Source organism: Phacochoerus africanus, chromosome 8 (genome assembly GCF_016906955.1).
Source record: "Phacochoerus africanus isolate WHEZ1 chromosome 8, ROS_Pafr_v1, whole genome shotgun sequence".
Lineage (NCBI taxonomy): Eukaryota > Metazoa > Chordata > Mammalia > Artiodactyla > Suidae > Phacochoerus > Phacochoerus africanus.
In genome coordinates, this window is record NC_062551.1 from 144,112,216 (window position 1) to 144,130,641 (window position 18,426).

The following is an 18,426-nucleotide window of genomic DNA, read 5'->3' on the forward strand; positions in this document are numbered from 1 at the left end:
CTTTAGGTAAGTTGCTTGCCTTCTCTGAAGTTACTTGTCCACTCTGTGTCTGTTGTTGTCCATCTGCAGAATGGAGATGATAATACTTACCTTGTAGTACAGTTGTAGGGATGAAAGGAGTTAATACATGGAAAGCTTTCTGAAGGGTGTCAGGCACACGGTAACTACTGTGGAGAGTGGGCTCTCTTTCTCTGTTTGGATCTCCATGTTCCCATATGTAAGTGAGAGTTGGATCAGATTGTCCATGGTGTAGGTACCATCATGTCCATTTAAGCTCTCCTCTTAGATTTCATGAGCTCTAGGTATGTCTAGACTCTGCTTCTAATTTGCTGCATCATGCTGGCAACCCATTTAAAATGGAGAAGCAGGAGTTCCCGTCGTGGCGCAGTGGTTAACAAATCCGACTAGGAACCATGAGGTTGCGGGTTCAGTCCCTGCCCTTGCTCAGTGGGCTAACGATCCAGCGTTGCCGTGAGCTGTGGTGTAGGTTGCAGACGCGGCTTGGATCCCGCGTTGCTGTGGCTCTGGTGTAGGCCGGTGGCTGCATCTCCGATTGGACCCCTAGCCTGGGAACCTCCATGTGCCGCATGAGCGGCCCAAGAAATAGCAAAAAAAGACAAATAAATAAATAAATAAATAAATAAAAAGTAAAATGGAGAAGCAGCTCCCTGACCTTAAATAGGTTACTTTGTGTCTCCAGGCCTCAATGTCTCCACCCATCCCTCTGACTTAATTCTTCTAGGACCACAAAGAGAGCAGTGCATACATCTAGAATGAAAGGCATCTCTGGGTCCCCCAAACCTATGGAATGTTAGAAGCAGGATTATTTTTCTCTTTCAGCACCCCCAGGCCCTGGGCCTCAGAGCCAGATCTACCTCCTCTCAGCTCATGGACAAGTTGCCCTTGAAGGCAAGGTCCGGGTGAGGCATTTTTGAGGTTAGCTTTGTGCGGAGAAGAGGGCTTTCTTGGGGGGAGCTTTAGGCCCTCCTAATTCTGTCACCTTCCAATTCCCATTCTTGGAGAAAGACAATTGGCATTTTCAACGTCTGATGTAAAAGTAGTATACGCATGCTGTTCAGGCCTCATTCCAACACAATGACTGGACTTTAGCCCCTTAAATCAAGGCTTTGGGAGCCACTGGTACATTCAGACTGTGAAGGTTCACCCAGGTCCACCCCGATCCCCTGCACAGTGACTCAGGCAATAATTTTATCAAATATTTTGCCATAGCAAAACAATACGCCTCAGCCTGTCTGGCTCCAATATCTCTTCCCACACAGCCAGTATCACAGGCTTTAGTTTTCTATTATGGGGGTACCAACTTCTAATCTGGCTAGGGGAGTCCAAGCTATGCTGTGATTGCAAATAGACCCAAGCATGCAATGGCTCAACAGGAAGGCAGTTTACTTCTCACTTGTCTCAAGGTCTAGCAGGTTGGCTAATTCTTCTCAAAGCAGTGATTCAGGAAGCACAACTCCATCTGTCCTATGGTTATACTGTCTTCAATGCATGGCTCTCAGGGTGGACTTGGGCATTCTCTCCATTCCAGTCTGATGGGGAAGGGAGAAGAGAGAGTGAGATAGGCCTGAAAGTGCCATATATGACTTTCATCTATAACGTTCTGTTCATCTGGGACTCAGGCACATGACACCAGCTGATTTAAAAGAGGTGGGGGAATGGGGTCCAGCTATGAGCCCAGGAAGGAAGAGGAGGTGGGTTTAGTAAGTATCCTGTCAGTCTCTGCTACTGTTAGCTATGATATTGATCCAAATCCTATCTATACTGCTCCTAACATTTTCCCACTCTTCTCTATTTACAACATCACCTCCTCTCATTTATACCCTTTCATAAGTCTTGTAACTCCTTTTCCCTCTAAGTTCTTATCCTTCCAATTTCCCCTAGACAGTTGTCAGTTTTTTTTCTCACACATTATCATATTACTTTCCTTACCCCAAAAAGTCAACGTCCCCCACACCTATGCTCATAGAATGAAGTTCAAACTCTTTAGCCTTGTGCAAAAGTTCCCCCCAGCCTGTGCCTTCACCCATTAGAACTCCCCATGTCCTATGCCCTGTCCTTTCCTTTTCCATGTTCATGCAAATGATGTTCCTTCAGGCTTCCCTGTCTCTGAAAACCATACTCACATGTCATACCCTCCATGAAGGTGTTCTCGAGTTGTCTGGTTGAAATTGCTCTTTCCTCCAGTATTTTCATAGTCCTTTGTTAATCTCTGCATTTGATTCTTATGTTATCACTGTGATGTGTTACAGTATTTGCACATTATATGTTCAAGGACAAATGTACATTCACAAAAAGCAGGGCCAATTGGAAAGTGACAGATATTCGCATGTCTCTGTATTGTACAGGAACACAAAATCCACATTCCTGTGAGGCTTGTCAATTTTAAGCTTTTCCCAATCAGATTTTTCCATGCCACCTTCGTGAGTCGGAAGTTCACATCTCTCCCACTCTTTTCTAAGACCACTTTTGTTAACTGTAAAGACTTTGTTTTTAAGGCCAGTCTCTGGAATTTCATTAATTAGTCTTAACCTTTAAGAGCAGGCTTGTGAGTATAGGATGGAAAGCAAGAAAAAGAATCACTTTGTAGTGAAGAAATCTGACAAACACGACCTCAGCCAGGTTATCAAGGATAATATCAACACTGATGAGTCATGTGGATGGTAGGTTCCTTGATGGGCTGTGATGGGAATGATACTCTACTTCTGCAGTTTACCTCCCCAAACATTACCCCAATCTAATTATAAGAAAACCGTCAAATCAACCCCACCTGAGAGACAGTCTACAAAATATCTGACTAGTAGTCCTCAAAATGGTCAAAGCCATCAGAAATAGGGGGAGACTGGGAAACTGTCACAACCAAGAGGAAACTAAAGGTACATAATAACTAAATATAATATGGTAAACTGGGTGCTATCCTGAGACACAGAAATGATATTAGGAAAGAACATGAGGACTTTTAATAAAAAATGAATTTGAGTCAATAATCTTGTATCAATATTGCTTTATTAACTGTGACAAACGTACCGTACAAACATAAGATGTTAATCATAGGGGAAATTGGCTGTGGGGGGTGGGGTGGGGTGGGGAGTGGAATAGGAACTCCCTTTACTACCTTCGAGATAATTCTGTGAATCTAAAACTGTTATAAATTTTTAAAATCATTTTTAAAAATCAGACTTGCAGAATTCAATTTAACTGGCAGAAATACGATTTTGTTTTAAAACAGTGAAATGCTTCCACACAAGCATTCAGAGACCTGCTGAAGTAACACAATTGGTTGAAAACTTATTTCTCTTTATTGACTTGTACAAAGAAATGATTTTGTTTAGCCAATGAGTATTTTACAGTGGAAACACTGTGCTCATGGAAAAAAATCAAAAGAGAATACGCTGCAAAACTAAATTCATTTGCTTAAAGGGAGTGTAAAATGTGCTCCTTGCTTTTAATGGGGATAATTATTTTCATTCTTTAATAATTATTCCTCTTTCTAGTCAGCTCTTACTTGCCTCTTTAATAGAACATAGTGGCAAAGAGAGAGCTGAGAGCAGGGGCAAGGGAGATGTTGGGAAGAAAGGTCTTTGCTCTGTCTGGCAGATAATGCTCAGAACACTGGGCAAGTTGAAAATGAAGCCATTCATTGAGCAATATTTATGGCTTGCCTACTATACACCAGAAAATGTGAGGGCTTCTAAAATGAATCATTGACACATGCTGCCCTCAAGCCTCTTATCATTGTTCAGGGTTGTAACACACACACACACACACACACACACACACACACACGATTTTTTTAAGGGTAAATAAATAAATAATATAACTATATAAATCATGTATGAATAATAAATGCAAATCTGTATATTATATATATATATATACATATATATGTATGTGTGTGTGTGTGTATCCTCTATAGCTAACTGTATTTCTTTGCCTCCCACAGGCTCATGTTCTAATGCGTTTAATATGTGTCTTGTATGTGTGTGTTCCTGCAAAAATATATAATATTGTTTTTGGCATATATTTTTAGTTTATGTAAATGGTAAGGTACCATACATCTTACCTCATTTTCTTTACCTTTTTTACAGTATGCACTATGTTTTTCATGCCCATCCTTGTTGTCCTGTGAATACATAATTTTGTATGTATACTCACTACATAATACACCAAGAAAGACAGACCTCCTCTGACAGTCCCCTTATGGTGTCTGATAATCTTCTGCCATCCACCACCCTCCTGAAGGAGGCTTCATTTGGTTGGTGCATTCCCTTGGGTCTAGGGTATAAGTATTGACTTACACAGACCTGATTGTCTAGGAAAGTTTCCAAGGAAGGATTCTGGCTCATTTCATTAGGATGACTATGCTGGCAGCTTATTCAAAGCTGTAATTAGTGAAACCCTATAAATGCTCTTTGCCTCCTGAGAATATATCATTTCAGATTCCTTTTTTTTTTTTTTTTTACCCTTGAACTCAGAAGACTACGTTAACTCCATCTCTAAAGTCCCCCTAGGATTTCTGAGGATTAATTGTGTTTCAGGATATGTACCTGCGGGAGAATAGAAGGTGAGGGCCTGGGAGACAGGGACTAAAGACCTGGTCCTGACTGTGTCTAGTTGGGTGAGCTGCCTTGAGCAGGATCTAACCTCCTTCTGTGCTTAGCATAGGTGCTGAAGTCACTCTTCCTGGATTTGACTCCCAGTTCTGCAACTTTCCAGTTGCATAACCTTGGGCAATTCTCACCTAGGAAATGCGGTAGTTAAACCACAGATAATTTCTAGGGTAGATCCCAATTCAGCTACTGTTTCATCCATAGATGCTTTCTTGGCTTTGTGCCCCTTTGGCATCGTCCTTCTGTTTGTAATGTCTTTCCCCCAACCTCCTCCTGTCCTTTCAAGGTTCTCCCCTAATCCTTTTCCTTGGATTTCAGATTTTAATAAAGAAAAGAAGCACATTAGAGATGGAATCAATAAAGGTAAAATAAAAACATTTTAATTTTTTATTAATTTATCTGATAACTGTTCAAAGTAATAACAGTAACAATGTATTAGGTGACTATAGCTTATGGATGAGTGAAATGAATGATGTAAATGTATAAGGGATGAGAAGGATTAACTGAGAAAACTATGTTATAAGGCACCTGCATTGCATGCAAAGTGGTATACTGTTATTTGAAAGTAGATTTAAATTTATTATAAATGGGCATTCCCATTGTGGCTCAGTGGTGACAAACCCAACTAGTATCCATGAGGATGTAGGTTCAATCCCTGGCCTTGCTCAGTGGGGTTAAAGATCTGATGTTGCCACAAGCTATGGTGTAGGCCGGCAGCCACAGCTCCAATTTGACCCCTAGCCTGGGAATTTCCATATGCTGTGAGTGCGGCATTAAAAAATATATATATATTATAAATGTATAGTTTAAACTGACATGCTAAGAGAGGAGAGAAGGGGTTCCCATTTTGGCTTAGCGGGTTAAGAACCAGACTAGTATCCATGAGGATGTGGTTTTGATCCCTGGCCTCGCTCAGTAGGTTAAGGATCTGGCATTGCTGCAAGCTGTGGCCTAGGTCACAGACATGACAGATCTGGCACTGCTGTGGCTGTGGCATAGGCCAGCAGTTGTAGCTCCCATTCTACCTCTAGCCTGAGAACTTCCATATGCCACAAGTGTGGACATAAAAAGGAAAATAAATAAATAAATAAATGAATAATATTTTCAAAAAAATAAGAGATTAGAAAAAATATAATTATATAAAATGCTCAGTTAAAACCAGAGAAGGCAGGAAAAGGGGTAAAAATAAATGAAGAACAAGTACATTTTCTAAAAAAAATGTTATTATAGTTGATTTACAATGTTCTATGAATTTCTGCTATACAGCAAAGTGACCCAGTTATGCATGTATATACGTTCTTTTTTTCACATTATCCTCCATCATGTTCCATCACAAGTGATTAGACAACATTTCCCTGTGCTACACAGCAGGATCTCATTGCTTATCCATTCCAAAATACTCATTATTTACTCACAAGAATTCCATATAGTAGTTATCACAATTATCCCAATTTTACAGATGAGGAGACAGGATAGAGAAGGTAAGCAAATTGCTTAAATAAAAACATTGAAATATCCCACGAATGTCAGCACTTTGCTTTTAAAATTTTCTCTCTTGAATCTGCAAGAAGCACAAAAATCCATTACAAATCATGGTTCCCTGTTCTTGTTTTGGAAAATATAGTTATCAAATCTATCTATACAGCCCCAACCTTTCCTGGAATTCTATTTCCATAGTTCCAGCTGAGTGCTAGAAATAGTCTCCTGTGGGTCCCCAAGGCATCTCCAACTCAACATCCTCAAAATCACTCTGAAGTTTTCTCCTCCAGTCTTGCTCTTCCTCTTGCATTTCTTTTTTCTTATTGGTGTTATTTATTTTTTCTTCTTACCTTTTGACCCCCTTCACTCGTTCTGTTAGGTCAGAGATGGGATGATATATCAAGCAAGGTTCTAAAGGAGTGGTCTCAAGCTCACTTCTGCATCAGAATCACCTGAGGGCCTTGTTAAACTGCAACCCACCAGGTATCACCTATAGATTCTGATTCTGTAGATGTGGGTTGCATATTTTTTTAATTGAAAAAATTTGACATGCGTCAGTGTATAAGTTCAGCTGAGTGTTTTTGACAAGCATCCTAGGTGATACCAATATAGGTGATCCTAGGGCTACAGTTTGAAAAGCACTCCAGGGCTCAGACAAAGGCATCAAATCTTGAATGAAGAAGAGAAAATGCTGCAGGATATGGGTGGGCTAGGGGATGTCAGAGTTTTACCTGGTGTCCTCCTTTCTTTATGAGGTAGGAGCTGATATCTTTATGAACAAGGAAATATTTATAGCAGTAGAGTGCTGAAAGAAAGGTTGGGAACAGAAATCATAGCAGTGGGAGGAGATTCTTGCCTGGAAGAAGGGAAGAGAGTCTGAAGCAACCTTGATGCTGGGAATCAAATTTGTAAAGAAGATAATATTTCCTTGTGAAGGATGGGGGACACAAATTCCATTAGTTGTCTACAGAGCCCAGGAAGAAGTGGAAAGAAAACAAACTCCCCAAATTATAATTGTGAGGCTCCTAAACATCACCACTTGTCTCTGCTAGAGAGGCAGCATGGTGTGTAACACACAAGTCCGGGAGCTAGCCAGACTTCCTAGCCTCTACCACATAGTTAATCTCATTGTGCCTCGTCTCTTCATTTGTGAAATGGAAACAGTATTAGTTCCATTTCATAGACTCACAGTATAAACTCCAAGTGAATAAACATATGTAATATATTAGGCTTGTAGTAAAGACTCAAATGAATGTTAGCTCTTCATATTCTGCAGCAATACCCTGCTTGAATTTTGCATAAATAAGTCAATTAATCTTACTTCGAATATAGGTACTTTTGACCATTTTTAGAGGTGAAGAAACTGAATGTAAAAAGAAAAGTTATTCATCTCTAAGTCCATACAAGTAGCATGTGAGCAAACAGGAACTGGAGACTCCGGCTGCATTTTGAGTGTCTGCTTGTTACCAGGTATTGAGGAGGTTGGTTTTTAACATGTTAGCACTTGAAATGTATTTCCCTAAGATCAGTTGAGGATATTGAGGATAGGGCCAAACTGTAAAGAGGCAGTGGAACCAGGACTGGAGAGAAGCCAGCTGGCTTCAGAGCTGGGAACTCCTACAGTGACTTCTACCCCTCTTGATGGAACCTACGTTTCCCCACACCATCCTGGTCACTTCTGTGTGCCTCATGATGGTGCTTATTAGCATCTGTGAAAGAAGCAGAAAGAAACGAATCTCAGATCTGTCTGAGACAAGCTCACAGCTTTGTGGAGAATGTAAAACACGTACATATAAAGCTGCAATACAAGGTGGAAAAGTGTGTGAGAACTCAGAGCGAGGGATTCCTTCCAGCTGGACATGCCATTTGGAGGTGAATTTTGAAGGAGGGAAGGATTGGGGCATGTGGATGAGGGGATGGAGTTGGAGGATGAACTGGGTGGAGAAGCAGACAGGAGAACCCCCAAGAATATCCACTTACTAAGCCAGTGTGAGCAGACTTGTGGAAGGTAAGTTTCAGAAAGGGAATTTGGGGTCTGTTTGCAGGGAGCTGGGAATCTGAAGCTAGAATAGTTTGAATTTCAGTTCCGTAGTCAACAGGGAGTCACAAGACATGTATTGTTTTTTTTGCAAGTGCTTCTTAAAGCTAATGAGTTTACTTTTAGATAATTGAAGATGCTCTTGCAATTATAAGAAATAAGACGAGAGATACTGAGTAACTTTCACTCAATCTCCCTTGATGGTAATACCTTGCAAAACTAGTGTACCACAACAAAGGATATTAACGTTGATACAATTGGTTGCTCTCACTCAGATTTCTCCTGTTTTACTTGTATTCATCGGTGTATATATTTAATGCTATGGAATTTTATCATATGTATAGTTTTGTATATCTACAATCATAGTCAAGATACAGAAGACTTCCATCACCATGAGAATCTCTCCTGTTGCTTTTTATAATTATACCCCCTTCCTTCCACGCTCATTCCTTCATCTCTTTGCCCCTGTTACTAACACCATGACTATCATTTTATTCCAAGAATGTTTCATAAATGGCATCATATAGTATACAATCTTTGGTAACTGGCTTTTTTTTCACTCGCTGTAATTCTCTTGAGATTCATCCAAATTGTAGCCTGTGTCAATAATTCTCTCTTTTTTTTCTTGAGTAGTAATCCATGCTATTTATGTAACATAGTTTAACAGTTCACTTGCTAAAGAATGGCTGGGTTGTTTTCAGTATTTTACCCATGTGAATTAAGCTGTTGTAAATATTTGTATGCAAAATTCCATATAAAGTTGTGTGCATTTGGTGTGAACAAACAAGTTTTCTTTTCTCTGGGATAAAGATCTAAGAGTTCAATTGCTCGGTGGTCTATTTAGTCTCATAGTTAGTTTTATAACAAACTGCAAACTATGACTACCATTTACATTCCACCACCAGCATACGAGTGGTCCAATCACTCTGCATCTTCATCAACTTCTGGTGGTATGACTATTTTTTTTTTTTTTGTCTTTTTGCCTTTTCTAGGGCCGCTCCCGTGGCATGTGGAGGTTCCCAGGCTAGGGATCTAATCGGAGCTATAGCCACCAGCCTACACCAGAGCCACAACAACGCAGGATCTGAGCTGCATCTGCAACCTACACCCCAGCTCATGGCAACGCCAGATTTAACCCACTGAGCAAGGCCACCTCATGGTTCCTAGTCAGATTCGCCAACCACTGAGCCACGACGGGAACTCCTATCTTGTGCTTTTTATAGCATTCTTTTTAATATCATTTATTTTATTGCTTCTGTTGAAATAGTTGATTTACAATGTTTCAGGTGTATAGCAAAATGATTCAGTTTTATGCATATGTAAAACTTGTTATTCTCTTCTCTTTCAGGTCCTTTTCGACTATAGGTTATTACCAGATACTGAATATAGTTCCCTGTGCTATTCAGTAGGTGCTTGTTATTTATCTGTTTTACATATAGTAGTGTGTATCCCAAATTCCCAATTTCTCCCTCCCCACCCTTTCCCTCTTTAGTAACAATGTTTTTCTTCTGTCTGTGAATCTGTTTTTGTTTTATAAATAAGTTCATTTATGTCATATTTTAGATTCCACATATAAAAGATATCATATGATATTTGTCTTTGTCTGACTTCACTTAGTGTAATAATCTTTAGGTCTATCCATGTTGCTGCAAATGGCATTATTTCACTTTTTGTAATGACTGAATAATAGTCCACTGTCACCTTGTGCTTTTAACTTGCATTTCCCTAGTGGCTAAAGGTACTTAAAAAACTTTTCATCATGGTTATTTGCTCTTTGTATGTCTTCTTCAAGGGAATGTCTATTCATGTGTTTTGCCCATTTTTCTAGTTGGACTTTTTCGTTATGGATTTTTGAGAGTTCTTTATATATTCTACATATTGGTCCTATGCCAGTGTACACCTTTCCTTTCATTAGCTTTACAAGCTCGTTCATAGAATAAGAGTTTTTTTTTTTTTTAATTTTTGTGAGCTCTAATTTATCAAAAAAAAATTTTTAGGTATGTGGTACTGGCATCAAGTCTAAGAATGCTTTGTTTAGATTTAAATCCTGAAAACATTCTTAAAAAAAAAAAAACAACAATTTGGGAAACCTCATCTTGGCTGAGCGGTTAACAAACCCAACTAGTATCCCTGAGGACAGGGGTTCGATCCCTGGCCTTGCTCAATGGGTTATGGATCCAGCATTGCCACGAGCTGTGGTTTAGTTCACAGACATGGCTCAGATCCCAAGTTGCTGTGGCTATGGCATAGGTTGGCAGCTGTAGCTCCCATTCGACCCCTAGCCTAGGAATTTACAAATGCCGTGGGTGCAGCCCTAAAAAGACAAAAGACCAAAAAAAAAAAAAAAGGTATTTTTAAAATGTTGCATTTAAGTCCATTATCCATTTTAAGTTAATTTTTATATAAAGCATGAGATTTAGGTTGAATTTTTGCAGTGTTTTTGTCAATGGATATCCAATTACTCTAGCACCATTTGTTGAAAGGACTATCCTTCTTGCATTGAATTGCTTTTGCACCTTTGTCAGAAATCAGTTGGGTGTATTTGTGTAGGCTAATCCTGGCTTCTCCATTCCATTGATTGATGTGTCTGTTCCTCTGCCAGTATGACACTGCCGTTATTACTGTAGCTATATTGTAATCCTTAATATCAAGAAGAGTGATTCTTTTCACTTGATTCCTCTTTTTCAAGAGTGTTTTAGCTATTATAAATACTATGCTTTTCCATATAAATTTTAGGATAAACTTGTTATGCTTACAAAAATCCTTGCTGGGGTTTTGACACAAATTGCATTAAACCTATGGATCAATTTAGAGAAAATTGATATATTTACTAAGTTGAGTCTCTTAATCCAGGAACACCTATATCTCTATTTATGTCTTCTTTGGTTTCTTTTATCAACATTTTGTAATTTTCAGCGTTCAAATTATTTATGTTTTGTAAATTATATATAGTACTTTTTAATAGAATGATTGGAAATAGTATTGTGTTTTTAATTTTGGTTTCCATATATTTGATTTTACTATATAAAAACATCCTTTTATTTTCAACCTACCTATGTCATTGAATGTGAAGTGAATTTCTTCTTACTTCAAACACCATAGGGTTGGCTTGTGTTTCTTTTTGCTTGTTTGTTTGTTTGATCCACTCTGCCAATCTGCCTTTTCAATTGATGTATTTACACCATTTACATTTAGGGTGATTCTTGATATATATGAGCTTAAGTATGCAATTTTATTATTTGTTTCCCGGTTTTCCTCTGTTTCTCTTTTAGCACCTTCCTATGGGTCACTGGAACAGTTCTGTCTTGATTTATTTTTAGTGTTTGAGAGTATCTCTTTGCATAAAAAGTTGTTGATTTAGGTATTATAATACACACATCTGACATCACAATCTGTCAGTATCAACATTTTTATCATTTGAGTGAAGTATGGAAAACATTTCTATTCAGGCCCTTTTGCTTTCCCCAGATTTTAATATCACTGCCTTGAGCATCAGATATTACGGTTTTTGTTGTAATTATCATGATTGTAAAAATTCATGAGGCTAGTCTATTATATTTATCCCTATTTTTTTTTTACCTACTTTTATATTCTACTTTCCTTGCTGAAATTCCAAATTCTTTTCCTTTCTGTTTATAAAACTTCATTTAGCCACTCTTTAAGGATAGGTTTGTTAGCAAAAAATTCTCTTAGCTTTTCTTCATTTGAACATGTCTTTGTTCTTGAGGGCCATTTTGCTGGATATAGAATTTGCAATTGACAGTTTTCTTCTTTCAGCACTTGAAAAAGGTCATGCTATTTTCTCTGGCAACTATGGTTTCAGATGAGATATTTGATGTCATCTGAATTATATATTCCTCTGATGGGTAATATACGGTTTCTTTCTAGTTGCTTTCAAGAATTTGTATTTTGTGTTCAGTTTTCAGAATTCAATTATATGTCTTGGCATGAATTTCCTTGGAATTATCCTGGTAGGGTTTTCTCAGTTTCTTGGAACTGTTAACTTTGTGCCTTTCATCAAATTTGGGGAATTATCCACCATAGTTTCTTTCAATACTCATTTAGACCCACTTTCTTCTCTCCTGGGACTCCTATGATACAAATGTTCAGATTTCAGTTACTGTATCTCAGGTCCTGGAGACTGTTCATTTTTTTTCCTAGTCTATTTTCTCTCTATTGTTTATATTGAGTAAATTTTATTTCTTCATCCTCAAGTTTGCTGATTCTATCCAATATCATCTCTTATATACAATTCATCCCCAGTCAAGAAGTTTTAAAAATTTCTGTTATTGTATTTTTCAGTTCTATAATTTCCATTTAAATCCTTTTTATAGGGAGTTCCCCTCATGGCTCAGTGGAAGCAAATACTAATATCCATGAAGATGTGGGTTTGATCCCTGGCCTCACTCAGTGGGTTGGGGATCCAGCATTGTCATGAGCTGTGATGTAGGTTGCAGATGCAGCCCAGATCTGGCATTGTTGTGGCTGTGGCAGTGGCATAGGCCAGCAGCTACAGCTCCAATTCAACCCCTAGCCTGGGAGCTTCCATATGCTGTGGGTGAGGCCCTAAAAAGCAAAAAATAAAAAATAAAAATAAATAAATAAAAAATCCTTTTTATACATTTTTATGTCTTTGCTGAAATATTTTATTTATTTTTTGTTTCAAGAAAAGTTGTAAGTGCCTGTTGAAAGAGTCTTGTGATGGCTGCTTTAAAATCCTTGTCAGGTAATTCCAACATCTGATTCATTTCAGTGTTGGTTTCAATTAATTGTCTTTTCTCCCTGATATATCTCCAAACTGTGGATCCTAGCTAGTCAATATTAACTCCACAACTCTGCTCTGGCCCATTCCTTTGCCTCTTCTGGCCAACCGAAGTTCTGGTTTCTTGAGCTAGGTGTCTTCTTAATGTAAGTTATTTTATACTGGCTTTTGAGGTACAAGACTTGGATTAAATGTAGATGATATGGTTTCATATTTTCATCATTCCCTTTGAGTTCTATTTAATAATCTCTTAATTTGATCTCCCTGGCATTTAAAGGCTTTAGCTTTGGGGTGTATATTTCCACACCCCTTAGCTCCTCCCTTCCCCCCTCCCCTCCTTCTTTTTTTCTTTTCCTTCTTCCTCTTCTCCTTCTTCCTCCTCATCTTCTTTTTTTCTTCTTCCCCTCCTCCTCCTCTCCCTCCCCCCTTCCTCCCCCTCCCCCCTCCTTCATCTTATGTTTCTTTCTTTTCTTTGGTCTTTTTGTTTGTTTGATTGTTTGTTTGAGGACTGCACCCACGGCATATAGAGATTCCCAGGCTAAGGGTCCAATCGAAATTGCAGCTACTAGCTTACATCACAGCCACAGCAAGGCCAGATCCGCCATGTCTTCCACCTACAATGCAGCTCACGGAAATGCTGGATCCTTAACCCACTGATCGGGACCAGAGATCAAACCTGTGTCCTTATGGATACTAGTCGGGTTCCCTACTGCTGAACCACAGTGGAAATTTCCCACCTTGTATTTCTTTGTTTTAAATGTCTTGCCTCCAAAGGCACCTTCATTCATCTTCCATATCCAGGTTTTCAGGAACCTCTTTTCTAGTTTTTCTCATTCCTAAAGATATTTTAGTTGTCCTCATTTCAATAGGCAGAATGACTCTTGTTGTTCAGGAGGAATGAACAAAGCTTTCATTATTGCTTGGAATTCTCACCCTACATTCTCCGCTGCCTCAAGTTCTTCTATCCTCAACTTATTTACATCCCGCCCCAAACCACCTGTGTTTTCTAGACTAAAATCTGTTCTTCTTTGGCTTAAATAAAAAGTTTACCACTACTTCCAAAAAGCCACTGTTGAAATGCTAAAAGACTACAGGATTATGTGCATATAGATTTCTGTATTACTATGTGAGGTCAATAGCTGGCACTTTTGAATTGCCTATTGCATTCTATATGCCTTCTAATTAGTGCTTCAAGCAGTAACTCCTTGAATCCTCCCAATTCTTTCTCATAGGTATCAGTTACCTTTCCATAGAAAAATAATTTCTCCAGGATCCCACAACTCAAAGGCATATTAAGATGTATTCAAAAAAAGAAAAAACCCAAAAACCCGTAAACATTCTAAACCCAGTTTTCTGCCTCGAAACCATGTGCTCTTTTTCACCTAACATACATGAGCCTTTGGGCAAGACAAAAAAACAAAAACAAAAGCAAAACTATAAAAATGCTCTCACCAATGAGTAAAATATATATAAGCCTAAAGACACACAATGATAAGACCAGAAAAAGATCAAGGCTTGACGGTAGAACTAGGTTTACGGAGTTCCCCTCGTGGCTCAGTGGTTAACGAACCTGACTAGGAACCATGAGGTTCGATCCCTGGCCTCGCTCAGTGGGTTAAGGATCCCCCGTTGCCGTGAGCTGTGGTGTAGGTCACAGACGCGGCTCGGATCCCGCGTTGCTGTGGCTCTGGCGTAGGCAGGCGGCTATAGCTCCCGTTCGACCCCTAGCTTGGGAACCTCCATATACCGTGGGTGCGGCCCAAGAAATGGAAAAAAAAAAAAAAAGAACTAGGTTTGGGCCTAGGTCTATCATTCATGAGCCCTATAACCTTGAACAAATGCTTTTACCGGCTGCATTAGTTTTCTTTGGCTGTGAACAGACTACCACGAATTTTGTGGCTTAAAACAACACCCAACTACAGAACCCACAGTTCTGGAAGTCGGAAGTCTGGATGGGCTCAGATGGATTCGCTGTTTAATTAAGGCCAAAATTAAGGTGTTGGCAGTCTGATTTTATGCGCAGTTTCTAGAGAAGAATTTGCTTTCAAGTTCATTGAGATCCTTGGCAAAATTCAGTTGCTAGCGCTGCGGTCCTTGTTTCCTTATTGGCTGTCAGCCAGGGGTCGCTCTCTGCTCTTAGAAGGCTGCCCACATTCCAGTCTTGATTTTATTATGAGGTTTTTGTTATGATGACTAAATGAGATGTATTGTACACACAGCGATGATGGATGTGATACCCACTTAATGTCGCTGGGTGTAGAGGATACCCCCTCAACCCTCAAACATAGAACATGTCTATACTACAGGAAATCCTACCAGGAGCCAGGTTCTGAAGTCTCTTAAAACAGAAACGTCAGTTGGTCTTTCCCTGGAAAGACATAAATTGGGTTTTGCGATAGAGAAATATTTACTGGTAGAAGTGGATGAGAGGCGGTGAAGTGTGTAGTAGTGGGGGGCATTCATTCTAACTGGCCATTCTGCATTGAAGAGAAAGTGGCAAGGCTTGGGAAAGCTATCCCCACAGGGGGCAAAAAGCATAAAAGCCATGAGGATTGCAGTGGGAGAGAAATGCCCGCATTACAAATGCTGTAAGCATACCCCCCCCACACTTCAATGGGCGGGCGCCTCCGAACCCAGGACCGCCTCCCACCCTCGCCCCCGCCCGGGATGTAGGTACCCGTGTGGGGGACGCCAGAGTGGACCGCAGAGGGGCGCGTCTGGGCTCGGCCAGCCCCGCTCATCCCGATCCCCCCTCTGCGAACCTTGCAAGTGGAGTCTCCCAGTCTGCGCCCCCTGGCTCTGGCAAACCAGTCTCAGTCCCACTGTTTGAGCATTTCGCCCCCAGCCTCCGAGCGCGCTGGTTGCCAGCTGCCGCTCGGAGTTTGGTTACGCAATTTGTTGCCGCAGCTGCTGCCGCGGCCGAAGCCACCTCAGTGAGGAGCGAATTTGCCGCGAGGTTCCCATCTCGGAAAGAGGTAAAAATCTGTCTTCCGCCTTTTTTCGGGCACTTGAACGCAAGGCGTACCGGGCGAACCAGGTTGCGCTATCGCGGGGTGGAAACCAGTGGGTGCACTGTCAGGGAAGTGGGTACCTGGGGACAGTCGCTACAGGTAAGGGGGTCTCTGTTAGCGTCCGGAATCCTAGCCCCTGTGGGAATCCCTGAGCGCCCCTCGCTGCCGGCGTGACCACACCCTGGATCGCGGTGTCTGCGGCATCCTACCCTTTGCCCGCAGTAATCGATCCCTGTCAGAGACGCACACAATTTTTTAAGACTGAAGGAGAGAAAGCAACAAGGGCTTATTAGGGGGGGAACTGTTTGGTAACATCGCTCGGATTTGTGTTTTGAGGTTGGTAAGCTGTCCACAGTTGAGCATTCTGTAGAGAGTAGAGTAGTGTGGCACGAAAAATAAAAATAAAATAAAGATGGGTGCGTAGACATCACGAAAGTAACAGGACGGTGTTGTTGGAAGAGGCGCGGGGCGAACCTGCAGTATCCCCACCCGCATTGCCTCTGGCGGTTGCTTGGGGTGGGCTGTAAGCTCCGCTCGCCGCAGAGGAGGGAGGGGAGAGGAGGGTGGGGTTGGGGAGCGAGCACCGCCCCCGGCCCCGCCTCCCCGCCCCCGCATCCTCAGGGGGAGGCGGGCCAAGCGGGCGCTGCGACAAGATATCATTCCGAGTTAGACTCTCATCTCTCACTCTTCCTCTCTTCCTCTCTTCCTCCCTAGGCTCTCCTCGTTGCTGGCCAAGTGCCAGAGAACCTGTGCACCTGTCTCCCCATCAATACCCAACGATGGGCAACTCCTGCTTCGGCCTCAAGGAACGCCTGATGAAGCGGCTTCGGCCTCTGCCTACGGTGATCGTCATCCGTACCTGCCTGCCCCAGCGAAGGAGCCGAGATTTCCGCGTGGTGGTCCTGGGCTCGGCCGGCGTGGGCAAGAGCGCGCTGGTGCAGAGGTGGGTGCGCGGCAACTTCCGTGAGGCGTATCTGCCGACTATCGAAGATACCTACCGCCAGGTGCTGGGCTGCAGCCACAAGGTGGGCGCGCTGCACATCACCGACACCACCGGTGGCCGCCGCTACCGGGGCCTGCAGCGCCTTGCCATTGCCAGGGGTCACGCCTTCATCCTGGTCTACTCCGTCACCAAGAAGCACACCCTGGAGGAGCTGAAGCCCCTGTACCATCTGATCCGCGAGCTCAAAGGTAACAACCCCCTGAAGTGCCCGATCATCCTGGTGGGCAACAAGTGCGACGAGAGCCACCGGGAGGTGAGTGAGAAGGAAGGTGCTGCCTGCGCGTCCGAGTGGAATTGCGCCTTCTTGGAGACCTCTGCCAAGATGAATATCAACGTGCAGGAGCTGTTCCAGATGCTGCTGAACCACGAGAAGAAACCCGCCGCCAGCGCCCAGCCCGCGCAGAAGAAATCCCAGATCCCCAAGACCGCCGAGAAGCTGCTGGGCAAGTGCATCATCATGTGAGCCCTGGGTCTTAGGAGCGCGACCTTCTCCTTCAGTGTGCCGAAACCATGGACCGACCCCATTGTGATGTGTCACCTGTACATGACTGACTTCTGTGCTGTGGTTTGATTGTAACAATTAGACGTCAATAAATGTCCCTTGTGAGTTAATACCTTTTCTTTTCCCCAGACAGGAGAATTCAAATTGTTAAAATATGGACATTGGAGGAGGAGAGGGAAATATGGACTTTGGAAGCATTTAAAAGATAGGACTTGGACAGACTTTAGAGATGAATGTTTGAAAAAGAGAATGAAACAGCAAAATGAATTGAAAGACGCCACTGCCCTTCTTGTGATCCTATTATTGTGTATTCTTAAACAGTTCAAGTCTTGTAAATGTCTGATCATATCTTCCCATTGTGTATTTAATTGTTAAGAAACATGTTTTTGCAACAAAAGCTTTGACAAATGACTGTGAGACAGAGATACATGATAAATAAATGAATATTCTATAGCTGAGCATTGAGGGTGGGAGCAGAGAAAATTGTGAAAATGGAAATTGCTTACTAAATATATGCTGATTGTTTCCTAAGTCATTTAAAAATGTTTGAGTATTCTCCATAGCAGTTTAAAAAAATTATAACAATTCAATGACTTAATAAAGCTTTTCCTGCATGCAATCAGTTGTAGTAATTTCTTTTTTTCATTGAACAATAACAAAAAACTACCCATTACCCATTGCCAGGCACATCTGGTGAAGATTTCTAATAAGAATTTTCCACATGGACACCCTTGCCATCTTGAAATTAGCCGGGTGCGGGGGTTGGGGGGGGGAGTGGGGTGATGGTTCATGGGCCTCTGCAGTGCAGAGCTTGTTTGCATCCATAACCTTTCCTGGGCTGACATGCAGAAGAACTCCAGGGATCTTTGAAGAGGTCACTTGCTCATTCTGCTTGGAGGTAGGTGGTGAAAAGAAAACCTCAGCCTTTGGCTGCCTCAAAAAGCCCTCAAGAAATACTGGGGAGGGAAGGGATGGAAAGTAAGGGAAGAAACAGGTGGGATTT

The 18,426-nt window shown here is 41.5% G+C and overlaps 1 protein-coding gene across 2 annotated transcripts; it reads left to right on the forward strand.

Moving 5' to 3' along the window:
- Window positions 1–4,973: 4,973 nt before the first annotated feature.
- On the forward strand, window positions 4,974–18,042 carry DIRAS3 (DIRAS family GTPase 3). Of its 2 annotated transcripts, XM_047788693.1 has the most exons (3): window positions 4,974–4,991; window positions 9,494–9,550; window positions 16,633–18,042. In XM_047788693.1, exon 3 carries the CDS (start codon window positions 16,698–16,700, stop codon window positions 17,382–17,384), a length of 687 nt encoding a protein of 228 aa, XP_047644649.1. In that variant the 5' UTR covers window positions 4,974–4,991; window positions 9,494–9,550; window positions 16,633–16,697; the 3' UTR covers window positions 17,385–18,042. The 2 variants fall into 2 exon arrangements, with proteins under 2 accessions (XP_047644649.1, XP_047644648.1); XM_047788692.1 differs by lacking the exons at window positions 4,974–4,991; window positions 9,494–9,550 and adding an exon at window positions 15,823–15,882.
- The last annotated feature ends 384 nt before the right edge of the window (window positions 18,043–18,426 follow it).

What these genes read in the sequence shown, in the direction of transcription:
- DIRAS3 (XM_047788693.1), top strand. Translation starts at nt 16,698, where the DNA reads ATGGGCAACTCCTGCTTCGGCCTCAAGGAACGCCTGATGAAGCGGCTT.